This window comes from Hemiscyllium ocellatum, chromosome 6 (genome assembly GCF_020745735.1).
Source record: "Hemiscyllium ocellatum isolate sHemOce1 chromosome 6, sHemOce1.pat.X.cur, whole genome shotgun sequence".
Classification (NCBI taxonomy): Eukaryota; Metazoa; Chordata; class Chondrichthyes; order Orectolobiformes; family Hemiscylliidae; genus Hemiscyllium; species Hemiscyllium ocellatum.
Window position 1 is genome coordinate 14,129,206 of NC_083406.1, and position 27,199 is coordinate 14,156,404.

The 27,199-nt window shown below is 42.1% G+C and overlaps 1 protein-coding gene across 7 annotated transcripts in view; it reads left to right on the forward strand.

The window, feature by feature from the left end:
• The window catches only part of LOC132816360 (nectin-1-like), a 114,341-nt gene that overhangs the window by 56,173 nt on the left and 30,969 nt on the right, over positions 1–27,199 (forward strand). Inside the window, exon 11 of one of the 7 annotated variants that reach the window (XR_009644793.1) lies at positions 19,451–19,870. The exons of 2 other annotated variants lie outside the window; for them this stretch is intronic. Coding sequence is in view for 1 of the 5 variants with exons in the window: in XM_060825819.1 (XP_060681802.1) it covers positions 20,393–20,465 (73 nt within the window). In the remaining 4 variants the exon portion in view is untranslated. Of the gene's footprint in view, positions 1–19,450; positions 19,871–20,012; positions 20,466–20,485; positions 20,569–27,199 lie in introns of those variants that run through there. 4 more of the 7 variants (XR_009644796.1, XR_009644797.1, XM_060825819.1 and 1 more) reach the window with 4 other exon arrangements.

Here is a 27,199-nt window from a genome sequence, read left to right on the forward strand (position 1 = left end):
CACAAGGGATGAACTCGGATTTCTCTAGTTTCCTCATTTCCCCTCCCCCCCACCTTGTCTCAGTCGATTCCTTCGAACTCAGCACTGCCCTCCTAACCTGCAATCTTCTTCCTGACCTCTCCACCCCCACCCCACTCCGGCCTATCACCCTCACCTTGACCTCCTTCCACCTATCACATCTCCATCGCCCCTCCCCCAAGTCCCTCCTCCCTACATTTTATCATAGCCTGCTGGACACACTTTCCTCATTCCTGATGAAGGGCTTACGCTCAAAACGTCGAATTTCCTGTTCCTTGGATGCTGCCTGACCTGCTGCGCTTTTCCAGCAACACATTTTCAGCTCTGATCTCCAGCATCTGCAGACCTCACTTTTTCCTCACAGCACCAGGACCGGGGTTCATTTCCACCTTTGGACAATTATCTGTATGGAGGTTGCAAATTCTCGCCGTGTCTGTGCAGGTTTTGTTTAAGTGCTCCAGTTTCCTCCCATCGTCCAAAAGGCATGCAGGTTAGGTGGATTGGCCATGTTAAATTGCCCATAATGTGCAAGTTTGGCACATTAGCAATGGAAAGTGCGGGGTTATGGAGATAGGGTCTAGGTAAGGTACTCTTTAGCAGGTTGGTGTAGACTTAATGGGCCAAGTGGCTTGCTTCCACACTGTAGGGATTCAGTGAGTAAACTAGCTGGTTTACTGGTTAGCGTTAAACTGTGTTGTGCTGAGAAGTTGTCCTATGTACACTTTGCCTGATTTATGTAGTCTAGATTAAAAGTAAAAGTAAAATACTGCAGATGCTGGAAATCTGAAACAAAAGCAGGGCATGTTGAAGAACCCCAGGTCTGGAAGCATCTGTGGGGTGAGAAACAGCCAATGTTTGGACTTCAGTAAGATTCTTCTTCAGCACACAGGGCTTGAGATTTTGACCTTTCTTAAAAGCACCTGTTACGAAGTTTTTTACTCTGTCCTTCAGTGTCCCGAACTCCCTACCCAAATGATTCTGCATCTTGACCTTCTAAACTAAGGTCCCAAAACTAAATAATGTTATGCTTAATAAACAGAGCTACACCACCATGTTTTCCAAGCTTTCCTTCCTTCCAAAATAGCAAATAACATTGACAATCTAGGGGCCAGTCTTGTCATCTTACAACTAACCATTCTCTGAAATAGCTATAAGACCATACACATTAGTTTTGGTTTGTCCAACCAATACGTTCACTTTCTGATGGAATTCTACATCTATTCCAAGCCACAGGCTTTACTTCTGTATTTCTGTAAATCTGTGACCCTATCTACTGGTGTGCTCTTAATTTTGCACAACCTGAAACATTCTGGGTTATCAATGTCAACATTGTACACTGTTCTGTTGTGTTTTACTTTCTATTTTATCCAATCACCCCTCAAGTGATTCCTTTCTCCCTTGGTTAGCTTAGTTTGAGAGATGGTTGAATGGTCTATGCTCAGCAAAGAGTTCTGTTTTATCCCTTACATTCCCGTATCAATGGTTTTCAGAAGAAGCACTATGTTCAACTCTTCCTTCATCTCTCCACCCCCGAGCCTCCCAGCCCCATTCCTGATGAAGGGCTTTTGCCCAAAATGTCGATTTTCCTGCGTCTCGGATGCTGCCTGACCTGCCGTGCTTTTCTAGCACTTCACTCTCCATTCTTCACTCTTCACTCACAGCGCTAGGGACCTGGGTTCAATTCCCACCTCAGGCGACTGACTGTGTGGAGTTTGCACGTTCTCTCCGTGTCTGCGTGGGTTTCCTCCGGGTGCTCCGGTTTCCTCCCACAGTCCAAAGATGTGCGGGTCAGGTAAATTGGCCATGCTAAATTGTCCTTAGTGTTAGGTAAGGAGTATATGTAGGGGTATGGGTGGGTTGCGCTTCGGCGGGTCGGTGTGGACTTGTTGGGCCGAAGGGCCTGTTTCCACACTGTAAGTAATCTCATCTTCTTTCATCATGGTCATGCCTCTTTCATTGGGCAGCTCCTCATCAAGTTCCACAGACCTATATACACATTTCAAAGATTGTTCTGAAACGCCTGGACCATTCCCTCTGGCCTCTGATCCCACTCTTGATCTTCTCATCTAGGTTGTAAGCATCCACCATTTCTCTGCATTCCCTTTCCCACTCACTTATCTTCCATAGTTACACCTGCACTCACTTCCCTCGGGTGTTACCCTGACTTTGCTGTCAAAACTACTGACAAGGGGTGATCTTCTGTGGAATTTGGACTTCTATCTTGATAAGGGTGAGTACAAACTCTCAAACACTTTTTTTCCAATTTCCCCCTGACCATGATCCCACCACTGAGCCCCTAGTCATTCTTTACAAGACTGTCACAGACCTTGTTTTCTCTGGAGGCCTTTCCCCAACAACTTCCCACCTCTATCTAGTTCCCCAAACACTGCTGCCCCAGTAGATCCATTGTTTTGATTAGTTCAGAGGATTTGTGCACCACTGGCTAAGCCAGCACGTGTTAACCATCCCACTGAGCTCCAAGTATCAACACATTGCTGTGGGTTGGGAGTCACCTGTAGACTAAGCCAGGTAAGGATGAGCAGATTTCCTTTCGTAATGGATTTCAGTAAAAGTTTTTTAATATACCAAGTATCAATGGTTACACAGTTGCTTTGAGACTCGTTTGTTATTCTGTATTTTTAAATTGAAACTACACCATCTGCCACAATGGAGTTTAAAACTACATCCTCAAAAGTTTACCTGTGACTCTGGATCACTAGTCCATTAGCACTCTAACTATGCCACCATCTCCTCCCTCGGTATGTTCATGCCTCAGTGAACGTTTTTCCTAATACCTTGACTAACTTTTCTCCCTCTTTTTCAGCCTCTTCCAGAATACATCTGTTATTCTTCTTGACACTCCATGGTATTCCAATAGTTTCTGGTTTCCTGGCTCTAACTACCTCTTCACCATGTGTACCCAGTCCCTTTCCACCCCCCGTACATTATCAGGTTGATCTGAGCGCCTTCTTCAAGTGGAAGGCTGAACTATCCAGATCCAGCGGCACTCTCTTCCCATCCCAGCTGAAAATGATCTCTCATTCAACACTACCTTCTTTGATTTGCCTCATTTCCCACAGTGGCTTTAGTTTTGGGATTTGTGGAGCATTCCTTGTCCTTGAACTCCTCCACAACCTTTTCCAGAAATGGTGGCCCTCCCTCAGTTAACCAGCAATTAGACCGGCTGTGGGACTCTAATGTTTTCTGTTAAGCTTAAGTGACTCTGTATTTTCTAAATTTCCCTTATTTGAATGGACTCTGGGGGAGATGCAGGGAGGTTGCATTAATTTCCTGAGTATTTTCCACATCAGCTATGCTGGAGATTCTGTATAACCCTGATACACACCTCCACTCTTTACTGCTTCAATGACTGTCTGATCATCAGAATATCTGGGTCATTGTTTCTAAATGTTATCTTGCACTGAAGTTAAACTGACTGCTCTCTGCAGCTGCTGGGCTTACCCTTACACTTATTGTTAAATGTTGCAGTTTCCCAAACTTCTCGCACCATTGAGGCGAGATATAAATAATTATGGCCACACACCTCCAATTTCCATTCACACTTCCTTCAGTTTGCTTGGATGCATGGCGTCTGGTCCCAGTCCCTTGTCAATCTGAATTACAATCTGCCTTATCAATGTGGACCTTTGAGACTGAATTAGCTCCAGCCACATGACCTGTTTCCTTGGCAACGATGAGGAAAGTATTAATTTAATTCCTCAGCTATGTCTCTGTCTCCACGTATAAATCACCTTTGTGGTGTCAATTGTCTCTACTTTTCTTTTTAACATCTTTTTTGTCCCGTAAAAGACTTTGAGATCCCTTATGAGCTAATAGCCAGGGTTTTACATAATCTCTCTCTCGACTTATTTGCTGTTTCATCTCCCTTCTGAACCTTCTACATTCATCCTGGTTCTCTTTTGTGTTCCATATCTGACAATTGTCTTAAACATACTTTCATCTTTATCTTAGTGTCTGTCAATTTTCATCCAGCATGCTCTGGATTTGTTTGCACCAGCTTTGCATTTTGAGGGTATGCAGCTCAATTGTGCTGGAACTATCTCCTCTGAAGGTAGCCTCTTCTGCAGCTACTTTTCATGCCTGTCTGTTTGACTAAACTTTGTTCTTGCTACTTTGAAGACAACACTCCCTCAATTGATCCTTATTCTGCATAGTCTTTTCCACAGTTATTCTAACCCTTATGAGACAATCATTCCACTTCACCAAAATGTCACACCGACTGTCACCTGATCTACCCGTTCCAAGAGCCAAGAGCAGTCTTTCCTAGTCCCTGAAATATGAGGCAGTGCTGAGTCTGCTGTAAGAATGGTGAGTTCAGAAAAGTTAGATTCTCAGCGCTGAGAAGTCCAATTCTGCAGCAGAGGTTAAATTACCAATACAAGACATTTGTTTGCGAGTAGCGAGAGGCCTATTTGCATGCATTAGCAGGATACTACCCTTACCCTGGACTCCATTTACCTCCCACAAAGCCAGCACTCAGTCTTGCATGCAACATCTTCCCTCAATCACTCTCCCCCACCGTAGTCCCCCAGCTGACTCATCCTGCATGCCCTCTGTGATGCCATCTCACTCAGGCCACCTCACCAACACTCACAGCTGCTCTAGTGAGTTTCATTTCATTGAACCCCCTCCCCGTCTCATTCCAGAACAAAATGTCCCAGAACAGGGGGCCAAAATGAGTGGTGGGGTGTCTGACGCCAATTTCCTCACTATGCGGCTCACGGGTTGCAAGTGCATGCACAAATACTTTACTAAAGGGGCTTGGCAGTGCTGCTGAGCATGATGCCAGTCCCACAACTGTCACAAAGGAGGCTTCACTTCACAGTCACCATTGCTGTCTCAGAGGTCATGACCCAATGACTCATGCGGTCACCATTGAGGAACCCTAACGTAAAGTATACTGCAAATAATCATCCCAATGTATATCAGGTGAATGTAGAAAAAGTTGCAAATTTCATGTATAAGATTCACTGATGACCAGAGTCTTCTCTCTGGCCTACGTATGACTCCAGACCCATGGTAACCCATCATTGGCGAACATCTCCACTTTTGACCTTATGATGGAGGGAAGATCATTGCTGAAGCAGCGAAACATGGTTGGGCTTAAAGCACCATCCTGAGGAACCACTGCAGAAGTGTCCTGAAGCTGTGGTGACTATGGTGGGATTTGAACACAGGTCAGCAGAACATTACCTGGGTCCCTGGATAAACAGTCTGGTGATAATACTGGGCTATCACCATCTCCAATATCTACCAAAAAACAGGCATCCTTGTCACCTGTGTCATTTTAAATGCCTGCAGTGCTCCCAGACAAGGGCTATCATTCCAGAGTTTCCCTGTGTGCCTCATATGCAGCAGACATTTATGTCAGCCAGATCTCCTTGATTGAAGCAGATTGACAGCTCGATTCAAGGAACTTATGCTATGATGTGCAACTGACCGACCTCATCACAATCACCACACTCTCCATCCCAGAAATCTTCATTGAGCTGATCTGAATGCAAGCTTTCCCTTCTCCAGCAGGCATATTGAAACTGCACTTTGGTTGTGGTGTCACTATGCTTGTACAGTTCCATCAGCATTTATAGTCATACAACATTGCTGGGAAAAAACAATTATTTAGAGAGTGGCTCGCACACAACGGTCAATTTAGAAAGTAACACGCACGCAAGCCTTGAGTATTGACACGTTTATTCGTGACATCTTGGGATGAAACAAGGAGACCAGCTCAATGGGATGGTCCAAATCACTCCAACGGGTTACAGAGATTCGTGCGACTTTGTGGGTTACAATTAGCTGACTGTTGATGACAGACTAATGGGTAGGCATAGGGCAATATGCCCAGCATTGGCTCCAGTCATGTAGCATCTGGACAGAATCGGTTAGAAGATGATAAGCAGGTGTTAGTATACAATAGGTTCTTGCAAACAGAAGAACAGCTTCATGCAAAGAGAAGAACTCGTTTATCAAGTATTTGCACAGCTGCAAGGCAAACCGTTTCTCAGGCAGACATGGGTAAACAAGCTTTCTCCAGAGCAGGCACGGAATGTGAGGCAAAATGGTTTCCACACATTGTATGTGACAAAAGGGTTTCCACAAACATGGAAACAGGCTGTTTGGTTCAACTCATCCATGCCTACCAAATTTCCCGAACTAAGCAAATCCTATTTGCCTGCATTTGGCCCATAACCCTTTAAACCTTTTCTATTCATGTTCCTGTCTAAAACGTCTTTTGAATGTTGTAACTGTACCTGCACCTACCACTTCCTCTGGCAGTTTATTCCACACATGAACCATCCTCTATGTGAAATATTTACCCCCCACGTTCCTTTTAAATCTTTCTCCTTTCACTTTAACATTTTTCCCCTCGAGAATCATAGAATCCCTATGGTGTGGAAACAGGCCATTCGGCTCATACTGACCCTCCAATGATCTCCCCACCCTATCCCTATAACCCTGCATTTCCAATGGCTAATCTAGCTAGCCTGCACATCTCTGGACACTATGGCTAATTCAGCATGGACAATCGAATTAACTTGCTCATCTTTGGTCTGTGGGAGGAAACCGGAACACAAGGAGGAAATGCCCACAGACATTGGGAGAATGTGCAAACTCCACACAGTCATCCAAGGAAGATATCAAACTGAGATACCTGGCACCGAGAGACAGTAGTGCTAACCACTGAGCCACGGTGCCATCCTCTAATGTTGAATCTCCCTGCCTTAGGGAACAGACCATTGCTATTTACTTTATCCATGTTCGGTATAATGTTATATATCTCGATAACCTCAATCTCCTGTGCTCTAGTGAGAACAATCTCAACCTCTCCTGCCACTCCTCATAACTCAAACGCTCCTGTCCTGATAACGTGCTTGACAAAGCTGCTCCTTTAACAAGGCTATGGCCTCACCAACATTCTGTACAACCGCAACATGACGTCTCAACTTCCATAACTCAATAGTCTGAGCAATGGAGGCAAGCAACCTACCTTACCACTCTGTGTACACTTTTGAGTAATGTGTACAGTGTTATGGACCAGGCCAGACCACTCAAAACATTTCAAGAAGGTATCCCAGACCATAACTTTGCTAGTTGTTTTAAACAGATGTAAAGTGGATATTCCAGAAGAGAATCAGCTGGTCAAACCACTTAGTTTTAAACAAAACAGAATTTATTTCCAAGATTACTGAATGAAACACAAACAACAGAAAACAACATACCCAATACCTTAACCTCTCCGAAAACCTAACAGATCAGCCCAACTGAATGATGCTGTTCCAAATACTTGCATCAATCCCATGAAAGCACCTTAGCACAAAAAGGTAAAATCAAACCCAAGTTCTTACAGAATAGAAATCAGAGAGAGAGTACCAGCCTGGACCTGCTTCTGTGTGTCCAGCAGCTTCTTTTTCACACAACTACTAAAAAAAGAACCAACCAGAGCAAAGCTGAGCTTGGAGAACTGGCCACTCCTCTTTCATTGTCCAAGTTTTTTAATTAAACTTGAAAGCCTTTGCATGAGGCAGTATCTGTTAGCTATTATCAAACAGGCCCTAAACACTGTACACCCCAAACTTTTTGGTATCTGTGTCATTTACAACCTCAAAAAAAACCAAGAACTCATAGTCTTGTTAAAGGAGCAGTTTTATCACAATCTTGTTATAGAAGTGGTATTATTAAATTGGAAAGGGTGCAGAAAAGATTTACAACAATGTTATCAGGACTGGAGCATTTGAGTTATATGGGGAGGATGGATAGATTGGGATGTTTTTAACTGAAGCATAGGTGATTGAGGGAAGACCTTATAGAGATTTATAAAACCATATGGGACATAGACAAGATGAATAGCAATGGTCTTTTCCCAAGGGTAGAGGAGTTCAAAACTAGAGGGTGGCACTGTGGCACAATGGTCAGCTCTCAGAAGGTTGTTAGTGTTTGGAAATCTCTTCCCTCACGAGCAGTGAAGACGGATTATCAAATATTTTCAAGGCTTTTTGACCAATGAGAAGATAATGGGTATGGAGATTTTACAGGAAAGTAGAGTATAAGTCTTAATGGAATCAATTATTATCTTAGCAAATGGCTGGGCAGGTTCAATAGGCTGAATGACTGACTCCTGTTCTTAATTTTTGTGTTTTTGTGCTAAGTTTCTGTTTTTATTTCAGATTGACAGTATTTTTGTGTCATATCATGAACACCAGCTAATGTAGTGCTTATTGACTGTAGGTCCTTGTGAGCAAAATAATTGACATGTTTGCTTTCTTCTGATGGCAACAAAGTGGCTGTTTTTGCAACTTCTTTTATATTCATCTTATGTTAGTTGTCCTGAAGTGTTAAATTGACAAGGTCTTCTTATCCTATAAAAGTCTCTCCTAAAGAAAAATTAGTGCATTGAACTGTACGTTTGAACCATGAAGTGAAATTCCTACATGAATTTATCAGTATTTCATCGGTCTCTGTTATCTAAAATGCACAGACATGCCTTCCTTGACTTATTCGCTTTCCCTTAGTCATTTGGTGGGCCTCACAGCCAGAATTCATATGGTTCTTCCTTCATGAAAAGGCACCTTACAGATATTTTTATAATTTTTGGCCTTACAAAGTAGGTTGTTTAATAAAATTTATTCAGCCTTTATGTTTGGATTAATTAATAGCCAAGTATTTTAGTTCATCTATAGCAAGCATTCCTCCCACATTTAATTTGAATATATTAAGCTGTTGATTTATCAAGCTTACACATCCTGTGCACAAAGCTGTCATTATCTTTTATCTGACTTTAACAGTCTATGGGTTCCGTTACATGCAAAAATTTGCAACATGCTTAGAGAACGGAAAAGTATCTACACTTGGAAATGAATACTGATCAATATTCGATCTCTGTATTAAAGCGTATAAGATGAGTCGGATTAGTGTAACTCATTCATCACTTGTGCTGGTTTTTCCTTCTAGATTGTATCTTGGGGATTTATTTTCCTGTGTTTAGATCTCATAGTTCCATTTGTACTAACCATATTGTCTGTTTTATTAGTTGCGTCAAATAATAAGCTTAATATTTCACAATGCAGCAATTTAGCAAGTTTTACAAAAAAGTTACCAAACAATGTTATCTGAAACCACATGATGGACATACACTCCCTACAGTCTCCTGAGCCACATGCGTAACGTCATGTTGTCCTGTCCAGATTCCCCTTATTCTGTATTGGTGTCAATCTATTTGGGATTCCTCATCTGCTGTCCAAAAGCCCCATGAAGTTCCTCAAAATCTTCTGAATTTCAATAAGATCGTTATTTTTTTGTTGATTCACAGGATGTGGGAGTTTCTGGCTAGGCCAGCATTTGTTGCCACCTCTAACTGTGAGTCTGGAGTCACATGTAGTCCAGACGAGCTAAAGATGACAGATCTATTTCCTGATTCGAGAACCAGATGGGTTTTTCCCTACAATTAATAATGGATTCATGGCCATCATTATGTTGTTAATTTCAAATTTTCATCCATTCAAATTCCACCATTTGGAATACTGCAGTATTCAAACCCAAGCCCAGAGTGCATTATCTGGGCCTCTGTTTCAACAGTCTAGTGAGAATACCATTAGGCTCTAGCCTTCCCATAAATCAGACTAGTGAATCTCTTTGAATTGCCTGCAATGCCAGGATATTCTTTCATAAATACAGTGACTGAAACAGTACACAGTACTCCACCGTGGGCTCGCCATCACTCTACAGTTGTAACAAGACCTCCTTATTTTCAAACTCGTTCCATTTAGCATCTAATTACTTGCTTTGCCTGCATGCTAACATTTTGAGATTCGTGCACAAGAACACTCAGATCACCCTGTGCTGCAATTTTTAATGTCCTTCGCCATTGAAATAGGGTCAGTCTTTTGATTATTCCTACCAAAGTGCATGACCTCACATTTTCTGAGCTTAAACTCAATCTGGTTCATTTTTGCCGAATTCACTGAAGTCCTGTCTGATGTCTTGAAAGTCATACCAGTAGATCAGATGATTTGGATTTGGTTGGAGATATATACCATAGGTTCTGAAGAAGGGTTACACCTGAAACGCTGACTTCTCCACCTCCTGAAGCTGCCTGGCTTGCTGTGTTCTTTCAGCCTCCTGCTTGTCAACCTTGCAGTCCAGCATTTACAATCCATTTGTCTTTCAGAATGATACAACTGGCCTCCCGTTTTAATGCCATCTAGAAAGCAATGGATAGGAATATGCCCTTCTCTTTAACATCTCAAATGCTTCTATAAAATTATCAAATTTCTGCATTGGATTATTTTTTGTAACTTTGTATTTATTTATGTACAGGCCTACACACCAGTTTTTTTTATTTTGTATAATAATTCATTCTTTTTACATTTTTGGTCTGTCATTAACTTTGGTTGATTTTCTCCGAGAGCAGTAAATTAAACTCTTCTCGGTTTACTGATAGGTGTTTGCCACCACCATAATATGTCTTCCCATTGTCTTCTGATTCCCATAATTATATTTTAGACTTAGAAAAGTCAAAGCTCTTTGTTTTTAAAAACAATTTGCTATGCTGTTTGGTAAGAATGCTTTAGACATTTTCCAGATCAACTTGTTCAGAGATGTTATGACACACTGCTGACGAAAGATTAGTGAGGCTGGTCTCCTGTTACATATCACACTGTCAATAAAATGTAAAATCCCCTATCAGTATTAAATTAAGCTTCTCAAATTTTATCAGCTTATTAAATTTTGTTGTTCTCTTCAACTGAATCCCCCAAGGCACTGATGCAGGCGTACAGGATGGTACTTTTTTCCTTTTACAGTTTAGGATCCTGTCTGTAGTTACCTGTGAAATACAGCTTGTGCTCAGCTTAGAATCATTAAATTATACAGTGTTAAATAAGTCCTTTCACCCATCACGTCTGTACCACCAAATATACATTGCTATGTACACCAGTCCCAATTTCCCACAATAGGCTGAGAGCTTTGAATGTTGTGACATTTCAATGTTTATCCAAACAATTTTTAATGGTTGTGAGGTTTCCCATCTCAACTACCCTCCCCGAGACTGCATTCCAGATCCCCACCATTCTCTGGATAAAAATATATTTCCTCAAATTCCCTCTAAACCTCCTGCCTTTCATTTAAAAATTTGACCCTTTGTTTTTGGCACGACAACTTAGGGGAACAGCTACTTTGTGTTCACCTAATCCATGCCCCTCATTAGCTTGTATATCCTTAACAGGAATCCTTCAAATGTCTGTGCTCCAAAGAAAATAATTCAATTTTATCCATCGCTCTTGGTAGCTGAAATGTTCTATCCCAGGGAGCTTTCTGATGAATTTCCTCTGTACCTTCTTCCTCAAGTGTAACCACATCCTCAAACGTAACTTCAAAAAAAGTGACTGGTCTTGTCCTGCATTCTAATTTACATCAGATATTTAAAGGTGCAATAATGTGTTTCTTCTTCTAAAAGTTAATAGAATTTTTTTTCAGTTAGTGGTAACTCTTGAGGTAAAACTGTCTTTTCAAGCAAAGTTCCATCTTATAGGGTTAATTTTATTTTGTTTACCATTGGAATTCACCCTCTTACTCGAGTTTAGTTGTATGGTTCTGGTCTTATGCTGTGTACTCAATAACACTGGGCTAGTGTGTGCTATAATCAGGTTTCTTAACAAGACTAGCCAATATATGTATACTTACAAAACTGGCAAGGGCACTTGTAATGCAGTGGTAATGGTCTTGCCTCTGGGCCAGAACACTCAGTGTAAAGTCCCACTTGTTCCAGAAGTGGATAGTAACATCTCTGACTAAATTGATTAAATACATCCTGAAGACAGGTCATTGGTTTTCCCATGTCATAAATGTCCATCCTTGATTGGTCGAAGCACTGAATGAGACCTTTTCATGACTTCAATAGTTGACCAAACCACTTATTTCAAGCTCCTGTTTATAAAGTGAAGTATATCATGCATCACAGCCACTTCAGAATGTTAGAATTGAATCTTCAACCAGAAACAAAAATACCCTTTGCATTATCTTATTATTCAGGACTTCTTAAAGGTAAATAATTTCAATTCTTATCTGGCTTTGCCCACTTGGCAATAAGCTGTTGTAGATCAAAAAGCATAAAAACATCCCTTCTAAACTCCTTGTCACCATAAAACACTCATAAATACAAACACACACACACACACACACACACACTTGAAGCTTTTATTTACTAGGACTAAAAATTAATTTAAAATCAAAAGTGGGCTGATCTAAATCTTCCGTAAGTAAATGATAAACATTAGTTTTTGTAAGTGAGCAAGAGATGAATCTTACATGTTTTTTGTGAAGTGTCATGGGGAGAATAGGGATTTCTCTTGTTTCCTGAAGAAGGGCTTATGCCCGAAACGTTGTTTCTCCTGCTCCTTTGATGCTGCCTGACCTGCTGTGCTTTTCCAGCAACACATTTTTCAGCTATTTCTCTTGTCATGTCTTATCAAACTTGCCTCATTAATGACTCACCCACCCAGTGGTGTCCCTAATGTTCAATTCTACCATCCAATCAATAACTATTCCTGGATATCTGCCAAAAACATGTTTGAAGGGCTGCTGTGCACCTGCAGCATTATCATTTGATATTGTCACTCACTGCAATGTTATGGCATAGTAGCCACAAACTGTCCAACAAAGGCACACAGCTGGTATGGTTGACACTCTCTCATACATACAACTCCTTCCCTCACCCTAACTACTGCTTGACATTCACACCACAATGGTTATCTGCCCTTAGTGATATCTAACCACCCTCTCAAAGTCATAGAGTCAGAGATTCATAGTTCAGTACAGCATGGAAACAGACCCTTCTCTCCAACTTGTCCATGCCGACCAGGTATCCCAACCTAATCCAGTCCGACCAGCCAGCACCCAGCTCATTTCCACCTGGCACCACATTCCCTAATCCTATTCATATACCCATCCAAATGCCTTACAAATGTTGCAATTGTACTGGCCTTCACCACTTCCTCTGGCAGCTCATTCCACACAGGCACCACCCTCTGCATGAAAAAGTTGTCCCTTAGGTCTCTTTTATTCCTTTCACCTCCCACCCTAAACCTATGTCCTCTAGTTCTGGACTCTCCCACCCAAGGGAAAAGACCTTGTCTATTTACCCTATCTATGCCCCTCATGATTTTATAAACGTCTATAAGGTTACCCCTCAGCCTACTTCAACCACTCCCAATTGCTCAAAACCTCCAACCCTGGCAACATCCTTGTAAATCTTTTCTGAACGCTTTCAAGTTTCACAACATCCTTCTGAAAGGAAGGAGACCAGAATTGCACGCAATATTCTAAAAACTGGCAAACCAATGTCCTGTGCAGCCACAACATGACCTCCCAACTCATGTACTCAATACTCTTACCAATAAAGGAAAGCATACCAAACACTTTCTTCACTATCCTATCTACCTGCGACTCCACTTTCAAGGAGCAATGAACTTGTACTCTAAGGTCTCTTTGTTCAATAGCACTCCCAAGGACCTTTCCAGTGAATGTATAAGTCCTGCTAAGAGTTGCTTTCCCAAAATGCAGCACCAAACTCCATCTGCCACTACTTAGCCCATTGGCCCATCTGATCAAGGTCCCGTTATAATCCGAGGTATCGTTCTTCGCTGTCCACTGCACTTCCAATTTTGGTGTCATATGCAAGCTTACTAATTATACCTCTTATACTCACATCCAAATCATTTATATAAATGATGGAAAGTAGTGGACCCAGCACCAATCATTGTGGCACTCCACTGGTCACAAGCCTCAAGTCTGAGAAACAACCCTCCACCACTACTCTCTGTCTTCTACCTTTGAACCAGTTTTGTTTCCAAATGGTTAGTTCTTCCTATATTCCATGAGATCTATGCTTGCTAACTAATCTCCTATGGGGAACCTTGTTAAACCCCTTGTAGTTCACGTCTACCACCCTGCCCCCATCAAGCCTCTTTGTTACTTCTTCAAAAAACTCAAATAAGGTTTGTGAGACATGATTTCCCACAAACAGTCATGTTGACTATCCTAATCAGTCCTTGCCTTTCCAAATACATGTCCATACTGTCCCCCATGATTCCCTCCAACAACGTGCCCACCACTGACGTCAGATTCACTGGTCTATAGTCCCCTGCCTTATCCTTACCACCTCTCTTAAATTCTGGCACTACGTTCCCTAATCCTGTCTCCAGTGCCCACTCTAGGCCCATCTTGTCATTCTGAAATAGGGGAATGTCAAACATAGACACCAATGGGCAAATGCAAACATTGAAGTTTTATTTGTCGTCAGCAAAAAATGAAAATAAACAGAATGAACAGAGGCTGTAGTTCACCCTCATATTGCAAACCAAATGCTGGTGTGTTGGCCAGTGATTATATCATAATACATGATAATCTGCTGCACCCAGCTCTCATTTACTAGAATCGGGTGTCAATCAAGCCCTTGCAACATTTGACACAGCTGTGCTCTGTCAGTGTCTTCATCCTACTGTTTGGTAAATGTTCTCATTCCAGAGTTATGGGGGATTATGACTTGTTCAGAAACATGGTAACTGAGAATCTGTGAAATCTTCCTTCTTCACCGTCTACCATGAGCAATCCACATGTTGAGAATTCTCAATTGAAAGTCTGAACAGGTACCAGGTGACTTCAGATTTCTGCTGGCTCTGAAGAGCTTCCATGCTGGACACTAGGTGACTCCCTGGGCACCAGCCAAACAGATCCACAGACATTGACATCTGACCTTTCAGCCTCTAAAAGCCTTCTTGACACATCACTGATTCACTTACAGATGCTTCTGCATTTCAATGCTGTTTCATGGGCAGCACCAGTAACTATCACTGTAATGCAGAAGTAAGGACAGTGTGTACTCAGAGACACACACCCAGCTCATGGACTGTGAGGCTACATTTCTGGGTTCTTCACTTGCTGTCATAGCATTTACACACTCTCACCATCCCTGTATTGCCTTACCCTGTTTTTTTGCAATTGGCCCCTCAGCCAGGGAAATCAGACTCCTGGAACCGCAGTCTTGTCTAGATCCCTAGCTTTGATACAAATGTGGAAGTATGTCATAATTGTCAGCAGTCTTCAATTATTTTAAAGGAGATAACCTTTTGTCAGAGAGTCCTGGCACAGTCTTATTGGAGGAGAAAGTGAGGACTGCAGATGCTGGAGATCAGAGCTGAAAATGTATTGCTGGAAAAGCGCAGCAGGTCAGGCAGCATCCAAGGCGCAGGAGATTCGTCGTTTCGGGCATGAGCCTTTCTTCAGTCTTATATCAGCCACTCTGGGTGGTCAGAGTCAGGATCCTCTCCTCATAATGACTGAGAACCTAAATACTGGGTGGCTCACCACCTACCTTGACTCTTTCAGTCCTATCGTGGGCTTTTTCCGCATGGAATATGACAGCTACAGGGATTCTGGGACATGTAAGTGAGTAGCACATCTGTTACTGTTGGTGCAACTTGGTAGCGGCTCCAAGCAAATGGGCAGCTAGCAAAGAGGGCGTGCAGAGTTAGTAATGTCAGGGATTGGTGTGAGTCACAGAAAGAGGAGGAAAATGTTACAGGAAACAGTAAGAGTGGTAGAGCATGAGCTTGGGAGGAGTTATAGAGTTATACAACACAGAAACCGACCATTTGTTCTAACTTCAGACCAGGTTGCTTAAACTGAACTATTCCCATTTGCCTGTGTTTGGCCCATTTCTTTTGAAATATTTCCTATTCATGTACCTATTCAAATGTCTTTTAAATGTGTAATTGTACTCGCCTTTACAATTTCCTCTGGCAGTTTGTTCCAGATGTGCACCACCCTGTGTGTGAAAAAGTTGCTCCTCAACTCCCTTAAAAATCTTTCTCCTCTCACCACAAACCTATGCCCGCTAGTTATGGATTCCCTTATCCTGTGGAAAATACCTTGGCTATTCACCATATCTATGCCTTTCATTTTATAAATCTCTATAAGATCAGCCCCCAGCCTCCTACACTACAGCGAAGAAAGTCCAAATATATCCAGCCTCTCCTTAGAACTCAATAATTAGGTATTGGTGGGAATATGGTGGCTCTTACACTGGCAGAGTAGAGAAGGGGACATTGAGGTACCTACTACATCATTGTGCATTCCTCCAGATGGCTAAGACTGCATTGACTTGGCAACCTCAGTGCAGGCTGCCGTAGTTTGGAGTTACTACATCCTCTGCTGGTCTTAGGGGAAAAGGTTGTCCCGCCTCTGTAGAAACAGGCCACGAGGACTAACAAGTCCTTATCCAGGAAGCAAGGTATCCATTTTCCTTCTTTTCATGCCCAGGACTAATGTTAGGAGCAATGCATGGAAGCTCTGAACTAACAGAACCTTTTTGAGAGGTTGGTGCCAAGGATTCTGGTGATTTCAAGGATATCATTGGCGGGGGTTAGTTGTTCCAGGTATTGTACGTGGCAGAATGGAATTAGAATCACACAACAGCAGCACGGAGGCAAGTAGTGAACCAAGTCGAAAAGTGTGGTGCTGGAAAAACAGGAATCTTCCTGATGAAGAACTCTTGCTCAAAACATTGACTCTCCTGCTCCTCGGATACTATCTAATGGGTCATGCTTTTCCAGCGCTAGACTTTTTGACTCTGATCTCCAGCATCTGCAGTCCTCACTTTCTCTGAGTTAATAATCTGAGTTTGGTGCTGTGAGAAAACTTGCCAGGCCTCCATGAAACTGACAATTAGAAAAAAAAACACTGTAAAATTTAGAGTTATCTGAGTTTTTGAAAGGTCAAGAAGGAAGAAAGGTGTGATGGGGTAACTTTATTCACAGCAATGAGGAAGAATTGATGGAGTGTATTCAGCATAGTTTCGTAAACCAATACAATGTGGATCCAATCAGATTATTTCAATGAGGCAATGTGTAATGAGGCAGGTTTAGTAAATGATCTCAGACTAAAAGATCCCCAGGAAACAGTGAACATAACATCCTAGAACTTAGCATTCCCTCTGAGGGTGGGAAACTGGCTAGGAAACAACTGTGTTCAATTTAACTAAAGGTCATTACAAAGAAATGAGGCAGAAGTGATTGGAGTGAACCAGGAAAGGAGTTTAACAGAAAAGGTGGTTGAGGAACAATGCCAGATGTTTAAGCAAGAGTTCATGACCCAGAATAATATATCTCAATGAGGAAGAAGGATTCCAGGAAGGGAAAAACTGACAGTGGTGAACCAAGGAAGCTAATTTTATACTAAATTGACAAAAAATATACAATTGGCAAAGACTAAATTCCCTACATTGTGGAAACAGGGCCTTCAGCCCTCCAAAGAGTAATCCACCCAAACTCATTTTTCCCTCTAACTAATGTATCTAACACCATGGCAATTTAGCATTGCCAATTCACCTGTCCTGTGGGAGGAAACCCACGCAGAGACAACATGCAAACTCTATGCAGACACAGAGAGAATGCACAAACTCTACACAGGCAGTCACCTGAGCTGGAATTAAACCTGGGACCCTGGTGCTGGGAGGCAGCAGTGCTAACCACTGAGCCACCATGCCAATTAGTGGTAAGTGAAAAGACTGGAACCATGTTTTTAATATCAACAGAATTTATTTTCTTCTTCATTTTATGAGTAAACCAGCAGCAATACGAAGAGACTCGGACTTGAGGATGCAGCATGCGAAGTGAAGGGATAAACCTTTAGAACTGAGATGACAAGGAATTTCTTCAGTTAGAAGGTGGTTAATCTGTAGAACTCATTGCCGCAGAAGATGGTGGAGGTCAAGTCATTGAGTGTATTTAAGAGAGAGACAGAATGGTTCCTGATTAGAAAAGGGATCAAGAGTTACAGGGAGAAGATAGGAGAATGAGCTTCAGAAAGACATTTGTCATTAACACATTATGAAGCATTCGATGGGTTGAGTGGCCTATTCTCTTGCAAATCATTGCAGGCATGAGGAGAAACACTACAGAAAAGCAACATTCTGACCAGCACAACAATCTGGCAGCATCTGTGGAGAGAAATCAGAGGAAGGGTCACTCAACTCAAAACATTAATTCTGATTTCTCTCGCAACACGGGCTTAAATCCAACAGGTTTATTTGAGAACACAAGCTTTCAGAGACTATTCATTTCTTCTTCAAATGCTAGCACGAAGAAATAAAACTAAGCAGTACTAAGTAGGAATTACTATTTAGTTCAATTAATTAGGCTATAGGTACAGGAAAACAGTAGAACCAGACCCAACCCTAGACTTGTGCTGCCTCCTTTGCCCAGGAGTTTATGGACTCTCCCCTGATATGCCCACTGATTATTAATGACCAAACACAAGTGACCAGGGCCCAAACCAGACTGACTTGGTAGGACTGATCTGATCACCCTGGCCCTCTTCCAACAGCACCTTGAATAAACTAGATGTAAGCCCCTCTTGCTCTCCTAAGCACTGATTGCAGCCTCAACTCTGACTGCAAGGGCAGTAATCTCCCATCACCTGATCAATTGCCTGCACAATCATTGAGTAAGCTGCAACAAGTACTGATGATGTAAGTTGTCAGGTATGCTCGCTGTTTTACCAGTTGCATTTTCATACCATCAATTTGCTCAGTAGTGGAGATAAAGGTTGGATGTTCAATGTTGGGAATATCAAGATGGAAACACAAAGGAAAAAGCTTCTCATCGCCTGATGACAAGATTCTGAATTATTTTTCTAAAGTGTGAGGATTTAATTGGAAAAATCTTTCCTTGATATCAAGAATTTGATTTTTGACTCTTGCCCAAATAAGCTATCTCACAAACCATCATTCCCACCACCTCAGAGAATGTGAACAATTTCTTTCGAAGTATGAGTCCTGTTGGCTCAGCAAGGAATTCCAAAAAGAATAATGTGATCTTACATCCAGTTCACATTCAAAGAAGTTAACAAATTTGCAGATGGATTGAACATCATTTCAGTGAGCCATCCAGCACGGAAACAGACCCTTTCGCTCAACCAGTCCATGCCAACCATAATCCCAACCTGAACTCGTACCACCTGTCTGCCTTTGGCCCATATCCCATCAAACATTACTTATTCATATGCTGATCCAAATGTCTGTTAAATGATGTAACCTTCGCTGCACACACCACTTCCTCTGGAAGTTAATTCCACACATGAACCACTTCGTAAAATCATTCCCCCACAAGTCTTTTTAAAATCTTTTTCCTCTCACCTTGAAAATAAACTTCCTAGTCTTGAAATCCCCAACCGAGGGAAAAGATACCTATTCCCCTCATGATTTTATAAGTGTCTATAAGGTCAACCTCCTCTGCTCCAGTAAAAACAGTCCCAGCCCATCCAGCCTCTACTGAAATTAAAACCCAACATTCTCTGCAACATCGTGGTAAATCTCTTCTGAACTCTCTCCGGCTTAATAATGTCCTTCCTTTGACAGGGTAGATGGAACAGGACACATACCTCGAGAAATAGCCTCACTGTGGAGAAAGTGAGGTCTGCAGATGCTGGAGATCAGAGCTGAAAATGTGTTGCTGGAAAAGCGCAGCAGGTCAGGCAGCATCCAAGGAACAGGAAATTCGACGTTTCGGGCATAAGCCCTTCATCAGGAATGCCTCACTGTCCCAACTCCCATACTTAATGAACTGAGCAAGGAAAGCAATGCCTTATTAAACACCCCAACCGTATGTGACTCAGAATTATATGCCTGACTCCTCAGTGTCCTTATTCTATAACACTATCCAAGCTTCAGCTTTTAATTGTATAAGTCCTGTTCTTGTTTGTTTTACCCCACGTTTATCCACATGAAGCACCATGTGCCACATCACTCTCAGAGACACTGGATTGCAAAAAGCCATATTCCAGACTGTGCAAATTTTATTTTTTGATTTATCCTGTTTTTCTTATCAACCAGTTGAGGGATGTTATCAAACATTATCTCTGGGTCAGATGGGACTTGAACCTGACGCACACCAGCTGAAAACATAATGTCATGAGACTCGCTAGATTTCCATCAGTTGGAGCAAGTTTTCGAGGTGGAGCGAAGGGTCTGTTTGTGTGCTGCACATCTGTGTGACTGCACTGTAAATGCTGGAGATCATAGCGGGTCAGACAGCACCAATGGAGAGAGAGAGAGAGAGCTCACATTCAGGGTGTGAGCTCCAGCATTTGTTGTTTACTCTCAGTGACGTACAGACTGTGTTGGTGCTTTTCACCGCCTGGTTCAGTGGTTTGGAGAATACACAAGTGCAGATATGCTCAACAGAACTCTCTACAGAACATTAATAACCAAAACGAAACATGGGGAAGTGTTTTTGTACATGTTCTGCCGCTGAGAGTTTGGCTCGATTATCGCTTCATCCCTGCGAAAAGACAGTGTGTAATGGCGATTTGCAGGAGTTGGGTCGCTCTTGTTCTGCTGTTATTCGTGTGGAATCCTGGCTCCGAGGCTGCAGGTCTGTGGGGAAGCGGCGAGGGTGGAAGATGGGCAGTGTGATCGGGATAGACACAGCAAGATGTTTTATCTAATCTGATCTTTTTCTTTATGGACAATTAACGGTTCGTGTTTCTGGTTTACGACATTAATCTTCACTTTATGTGTGGAATAATTCATGCATGGAATAAACCAAACCAATTGAGATCAGGTCTGTGGTTGAAGAATCTGGGGAAAAAAATTGCAGCAATTTTACCTGGAAATTATATCTCCTCCTCACATCTATCGGAGTCTCTTGTAATCAAAAAGTGTAAAAGATACAGGAGTGACATGAGGAAGAATTTCTTCATTCACAAAGTGTGAACCCATGGAATTCTCAACCACAGAAAACTGTTGGGGCCGATTCGCTGGATATATTCAAGGAGGTGGAGGTGGTGAAAGGGATCAAAGGTGGTATGTAGGGTGCAGAAATTGCATAGTGATTTGTGGTGCAGGCTGGAGGGTCAAATGGTACTTCTGTACGAATTATTTTGTATTTCTACACAAATTATTTTTAACAAAGGAGACAAAGGGCCTGGGTGATAACTTTATTTCTGTTGGTTGCCTGTGCAAAAATAGATTCAGGGAAAATGCAATTTCTGCAATTGTTTGTACCAACTTAACAGAAACAAAAAAAAATTGTGCTGATGTAATGAAAAATTAACAGAATTTAACATTTACCGTGAAATCTGAAAGAGAATGCTTTGCTAAATTGAATACTTTGCTGAGCTTTGCAAACACTTTGCTGAATTCTGCAGTTGAGGAGACAGCTTGTCTTTGTTGAAGTTCATAAACATTCAACTTGGCCTTGCCAGCAGCCTAAATCAACAAAAGCTAAAGAATAACTAAAGACATTTATGTCTCCGGCAAGAGAATGAGAAACTAAGAACTGGAATGTTCCCAGCCCTTGTCCTTGAGAGCGTGATAAGAATGGTATAAGAAGAATAGGTGAATTACCCTTACATGCGGTATTTTTGCCAAGTGTATCAGGCCTGCAAGCAGTTTTATTATAAAACTTTTTTCTTTGTACTTGCTAGCAGTTGAGTCGAGTCAATTTAATTTCCACGACACTGAACAAATCCAGTGATATCGCTACGCTCCAGAAAAAATTAATTACTGTTGTGATGTCCTCTCTTGTGCTTTGTTTGTAAGTTGTTGAGGAAGCCAACAGTTTGCAAACAGTTTTTTGCCAATATATTTGAAATTAGCTCGCTACTGTAGTCGAATATAACTAGGAGATTGATCAGTGTATTTCAAAAATATTTTCTGCAACTTACTATTCCGTAGGTAAATAAGTAACCACAATGGAATGAGGTCGAGAATTAATGCCAAATATCTGTAATTCTGGCATTCAGAGTAAGAAATGGAGTAGAATACTATTAATTTGGAAAGCATAATTCTGTTAAACCTATTTTTAACTGTACTAACCAAGCTGAACCTGATGTTTAAAAATGGCCTGACAGTAGGAGACAGAGGGCAGTGTTGGAGGGTTGCTTTTTGGATGGGAGGTCTGTGACTAGCCGTATTCCACAGGGATCAGTGCTGGGTCCACTGTTGTCCAATAACAAATGTCATTTGTATCAACAATTTGGATGAGAATTTAGGAGGCACGGTTAGTACATTTGCAGATTACACCAAAGTTAGTCATATAGTTGACAGTGAAGATGGTGATCTAATGGAAGTAAGTTTGCTCGCTGAGCTGGAAGGTTCGTTTTCAAACATTTTGCCACCATACTAGGTAACATCATCAGTGAGCCTCCAGATGAAACAATGTTAGTGACCTGCTTTGTATGTGTTTAGGTTTCCTTGTGTTGGTGATGTCATTTCCTGTTTTTTTCTTTCAGAGGGTTGGAAATGGGGTCAGTTAATGAGTTTGTTGAAAGAGTTCCAGTTGAAATGCCATGCATCTAGGAATTCTCGTGCATATCTCTGTTTGACTTGTCCTAGGATGGATGTATTGTCCCAGTTGAAGTGATGTCCTTCCTCATGTGTATGTAAGGATACTAGTGAGGGAGGGTCATGTCTTTTTTTGGCTAGTTGATGTTCACCAACACCATCCGACAGCGCCACCATGAACAGCTATACCCCCTGCATGAATGCCTGAGGTAACAGGTTCTACCTGAACATCTTAAATACATACCTCCCCTTAACACCCCACTACTCAAAAGAACAGCAGAGCAAAACGGTGGCACCAACCCCAAACATTACAGTGACACCGACCCTAATCATTACAGGGACACCAACCCCAAACGTTACAGGGGCACCAACCCCAATCATTACAGTGACACCAACCCCAAACATTACAGTGACACCGACCCTAATCATTACAGGGACACCGACCCCAAACGTTACAGTGACACCAACCCCAAACGTTACAGTGACACCGACCCTAATCATTACAGGGACACCAACCCCAAACATTACAGGGACACTGACCCTATTCATTACAGGGACACCAACCCCAATCATTACAGGGACACCGACCCCAAACATTACAGGGACACCAACCCCAATCATTACAGCAGTACCAACCCCACAAAGACAAGCACAAGGGCACCAATCCCAACATTACAGGGGCACCAACCCCAATCATTACAGGGACACCAACCCCAATCATTACAGGAACACCAACTCCAAACATTACAGGGGCACCAACCCCACTCATTACAGGGGCACCAACCCCAAACATTACAGCGGCACCAAACCCACAAAGCCAAGCACAGGCGCACCAACCCCAATCATTACAGGGGCACCCACCCAATCATTACAGGACCACCAACCCCATAAAGCGAAGCACAGGGGCACCAACCCCAGTCATTACAGGGGCACCAACCCCAATCATTACTGGGGCACCGACCCCAATCATTACAGAGGCACCAACCCCACAAAGCCAAGCACAGGGGCACCAACCCCAAATATTACAGGGGCACCAACCCTAATTATTACAGGGACACCAATCCCAATCATTACAGGAATGCCAACCCCACAAAACGAAGCACAGGGGCAGCAACCCCAATCATTACAGGAACACCAACCCCAGTCATTACAGGGGAACCAACCCCAATCATTACAAGGGCACCAACCCCAATCATTACAGGAACACCAACCCCAATTATTACAGGAACACCAACCCCAATCATTACAGGAACACCAACCCCAAACATTACAGGAACACCAACCCCAAACATTACAGGGACACCAGCCCCAAACATTACAGGGGCACCAACCCCAAACATTACAGGGACACCAACCCCACAAAGTGAAGCACAGATACAAAGCACAAACATTCACTTACCAACAAGCAAATGTGCATCCAAACCAAATCTCAAAGGATGAAGCTTTCTGCAGGCTGCAGAGAGTTAGAGCTAAGTCTCTGTGTGCCTATCTCGGTTGCCCGCTCGCTCTCTCTTGGTCTCTCTCTTTCTCTCTCACATATGAACAATAAGACTAATGATATCTGCGAAGCATTCTCGACATTCCAAAACTCGACAGTTTCTGTATTTAGTGCCTATTTAAATGATCTCATTTTGGCTTCCATCAGTGTACTGTGAGAGTGAACTGGGAGAAGCCAGACCCAACGATACAGAACAAGAGCAGTCAAGGTATAATCTTACATTGTGGGCCCATTGGTCTCAGGTCTGACCCTTAGGTGAATCTCCTCTTTTCCAGTTATACTCCAACGTAGCCCTTGTTGGAACCCTGCTCGGCACGCCAAATTGTTAAAGTACAGATTTCAGACGGCCCAAAGAATCCCTTGTGGACTCAGACCTGTAAAGCCTCTCTCTTGGTTCATCCCGGAGATTGTATTGGTTGGAAGTCTGGAATAAGAACCTTTTGCAGACAGATTAGTTTAATTTTAGTTATCCCTTTTATTCACTAATAGCATCACTGTTGCAACATAACACTGACACCAATAAGCCAAACTAACTAGGTTCTAATAACCTAGGAGAGTAGGTACCAGCTCTCCAAGTACCCCAGTAGGCTACTCTGATGTACTGATACAAAGTGGCTTCCTTGATACAAAAGTTTGAAAACAACATTGCATATTCTTAATTGGACAGATGCCATGAAAGACAATAATCTGTAAGGAAGAAACATTAATTGACAGGTCTGTGTACGCTTGACTAATCACTCCTACAGGCCCAAAGCCTTTCATCAGGTGGGAAAAACATACCCAGCCTGCTAACGAGATAAACTGCTATCATAAAGAGGTACCAGTCTGAGCTAATTGAAGAGTTTATAAAGTAGCCTTGCACAGCTCGCATGTCTGATATCATTGTTTTACAAATCTGCTCCTTAGAAAGGAGGGCAAACTTTTGACCATAAAATGGCTTCCCGACAGACTGTGTCAGAATCTCTTCAATATTAGGTTTAGAATAATTTTAAGCTGGGAGCAGATTCCTGCTTTTTATCTTAAGCACAGAATCATTCCGTACCTGAGGCTGAAATGTTACTGCAAAGTTGTATTTAAAATGATTAATTAGTCTCAAATTAAACATGCCTTCTTTTCAAGTTTGTGGTTCAAATTCAAATAAGACATAAGATCTGATTAGTTCGAGTTGACAGTGGGGCAGTCTGTAAGGTCTGTTGAGTGGTCTGCAAGAACAGCAAGTAAGTTAAGGCTTCATCAATATTACCTTCAGCATAGTTTGTATTTAATAACTGATAATGGCTACAGAATATCATTGTAAAGTCCCAAAAAACCCATAAAGTCCCGGGTTTCAGGGTCAGAATCAAACAGTGATATTAATTTCACAAGGGAACGGCTGCGAATGTTCACACTTGATGTCCTGTTCTCAGATTCACCGATGCTAAGGCAAGTGTTCTTAATTGTCTTACAGCATCCTGTTATCACTTGACGAGCTCAGATGTCACTATCTTTAAGATCCCCCCTTTTTTCAGAGCCTTCCAGCCTGTCTATTTTCTAGCGTAGTGAATGTGTCCTACAATTCGGCATTACATTTTAGTCTAAATGTTTAAAGACAAGTTTTTAGGCTATGGACATTCAGTCATTCTAAATCAAAGAGACTACATTGAGAAAGTGAACACACTGCTTGCAGATATCAACACTTACCAATAAGTGATGAGAGACCCGACCCCACATCTAGAGAACTGAATCACAGCCCTACTCAAAAAACTTCAGAAATCTGGAGAAATAAATAAGACCAACTGCCAAAAATGAAAACAGATGCATCCAAAACACCACACGTCTACGGACTACCCAAATTCACAAACCAGGAGCCCCACCCAGACCCATAGTCTCACTGCCTGGAACACCAATGTACAGATTAGCCAAGGAGCTACTTCACCCAAGAATTCCTGAACACCATCAAAGATACCAAGAAAGAAGAGGATGATATAATGGTCTCCTTTGACGTAACAGCCCTGTTCACATTCATCAGCATCAACCTGGCCAAGGAAACACTGACTACACGATTAGAAGAACCAAAGACATACACCAAGAGCCATGTACTTCATCAGCAAGGACAGTATCCTCAAGTTCGTGAACTTATGCCTTACCACCCACTTCACTTTCAAAAACAAAACTTACACACAAACCAACAGAACACCCGTGGTATCTCCAATATCAGGGTTCTAAGCAGGGACAATAATGCAGAGACTTGAATGAATAGCTCTGCCAACCATTTAACCCAAACTTTGGTCCGCTACGTGGATGACACATTTGTTCCAAAGTGTGTAATAACATCTTTGAACAGATTGTTTAGGAAAAGAAAATAGGAAAGCATCTCTCATGGTAGTGTCCCCACCTCTGGCTCAGTGGTTAGCAGTGTTGCTGCACAGCGCCAAGGACCTGGGTTCGAATCCAGCCTTGGGCAACTGTGTGGAGTTTGTGTGTTCTTACTGTGTCTGAGTGAGTTTCCTCTGGTGCTCTGGTTTCCATCCAGAGTGCAAAGATGTGCAGGCTAGGTGCATTAGCCCTGAAAATTTCAGGATTACAATGATAGGGTCAGGGAGGTGGATCGGAATGGGAAAGTCTTCGAAGGATTTGAATGGCCCGCTTCTGCACTGTAGGGATTTAATGATTGTATAAAAGAGCCAGGTTCAAGTCCCACCTGCTGCAGAGGTAAGTGAGGCATCTCTGAATAGGTTGATTAGAAAAATACAAAAACACATGTTGGGGGTTCTCTTGTGATAGTGTCCCTCCCCCTGCATGGGGAGGATCGGGTTCAAGTTCCACCTGCTCCTGTGGTTAAATAATATCTCTGAACAGGACAATTAGAAAAATAGGTTAAGTTGGAAAAAAAATGTGAAAATGCCTATAGCAAAGCCAGTACGTAATGGCTAAATTACTATTTAACTTGTTGGGAATTTGTATTTGCATCTTATATTCAACTGATTTGCATGAAAGTCCAAATTTAAACAGCTCATGAAAATACTTGCCTGAATCATTTTTTTGTAACCTTGTTATTCTGAATTTAGCACCCCAGATGTTACTGCTTTGCATGGTTGAAACATTGCAAAACCAGAGGCTAAAGAAGCAAGTGCAAAGAGGCAATTAATGTTGACCTCTTTGCCTTGAACCAGACATAGGAGACAGTTTTTTAAAAAATTTATTCTGCTCAAACCCTTGTAAACACCTATTAAAATTATTAACTTGCTGTATCCAGGGCAACCAATTATGTTTCATATTCAGATCAGACAAAGATGTTTAAAAAGACTCTATCATTGCTCTTTAGACAGTCCCTCAGGATCAGG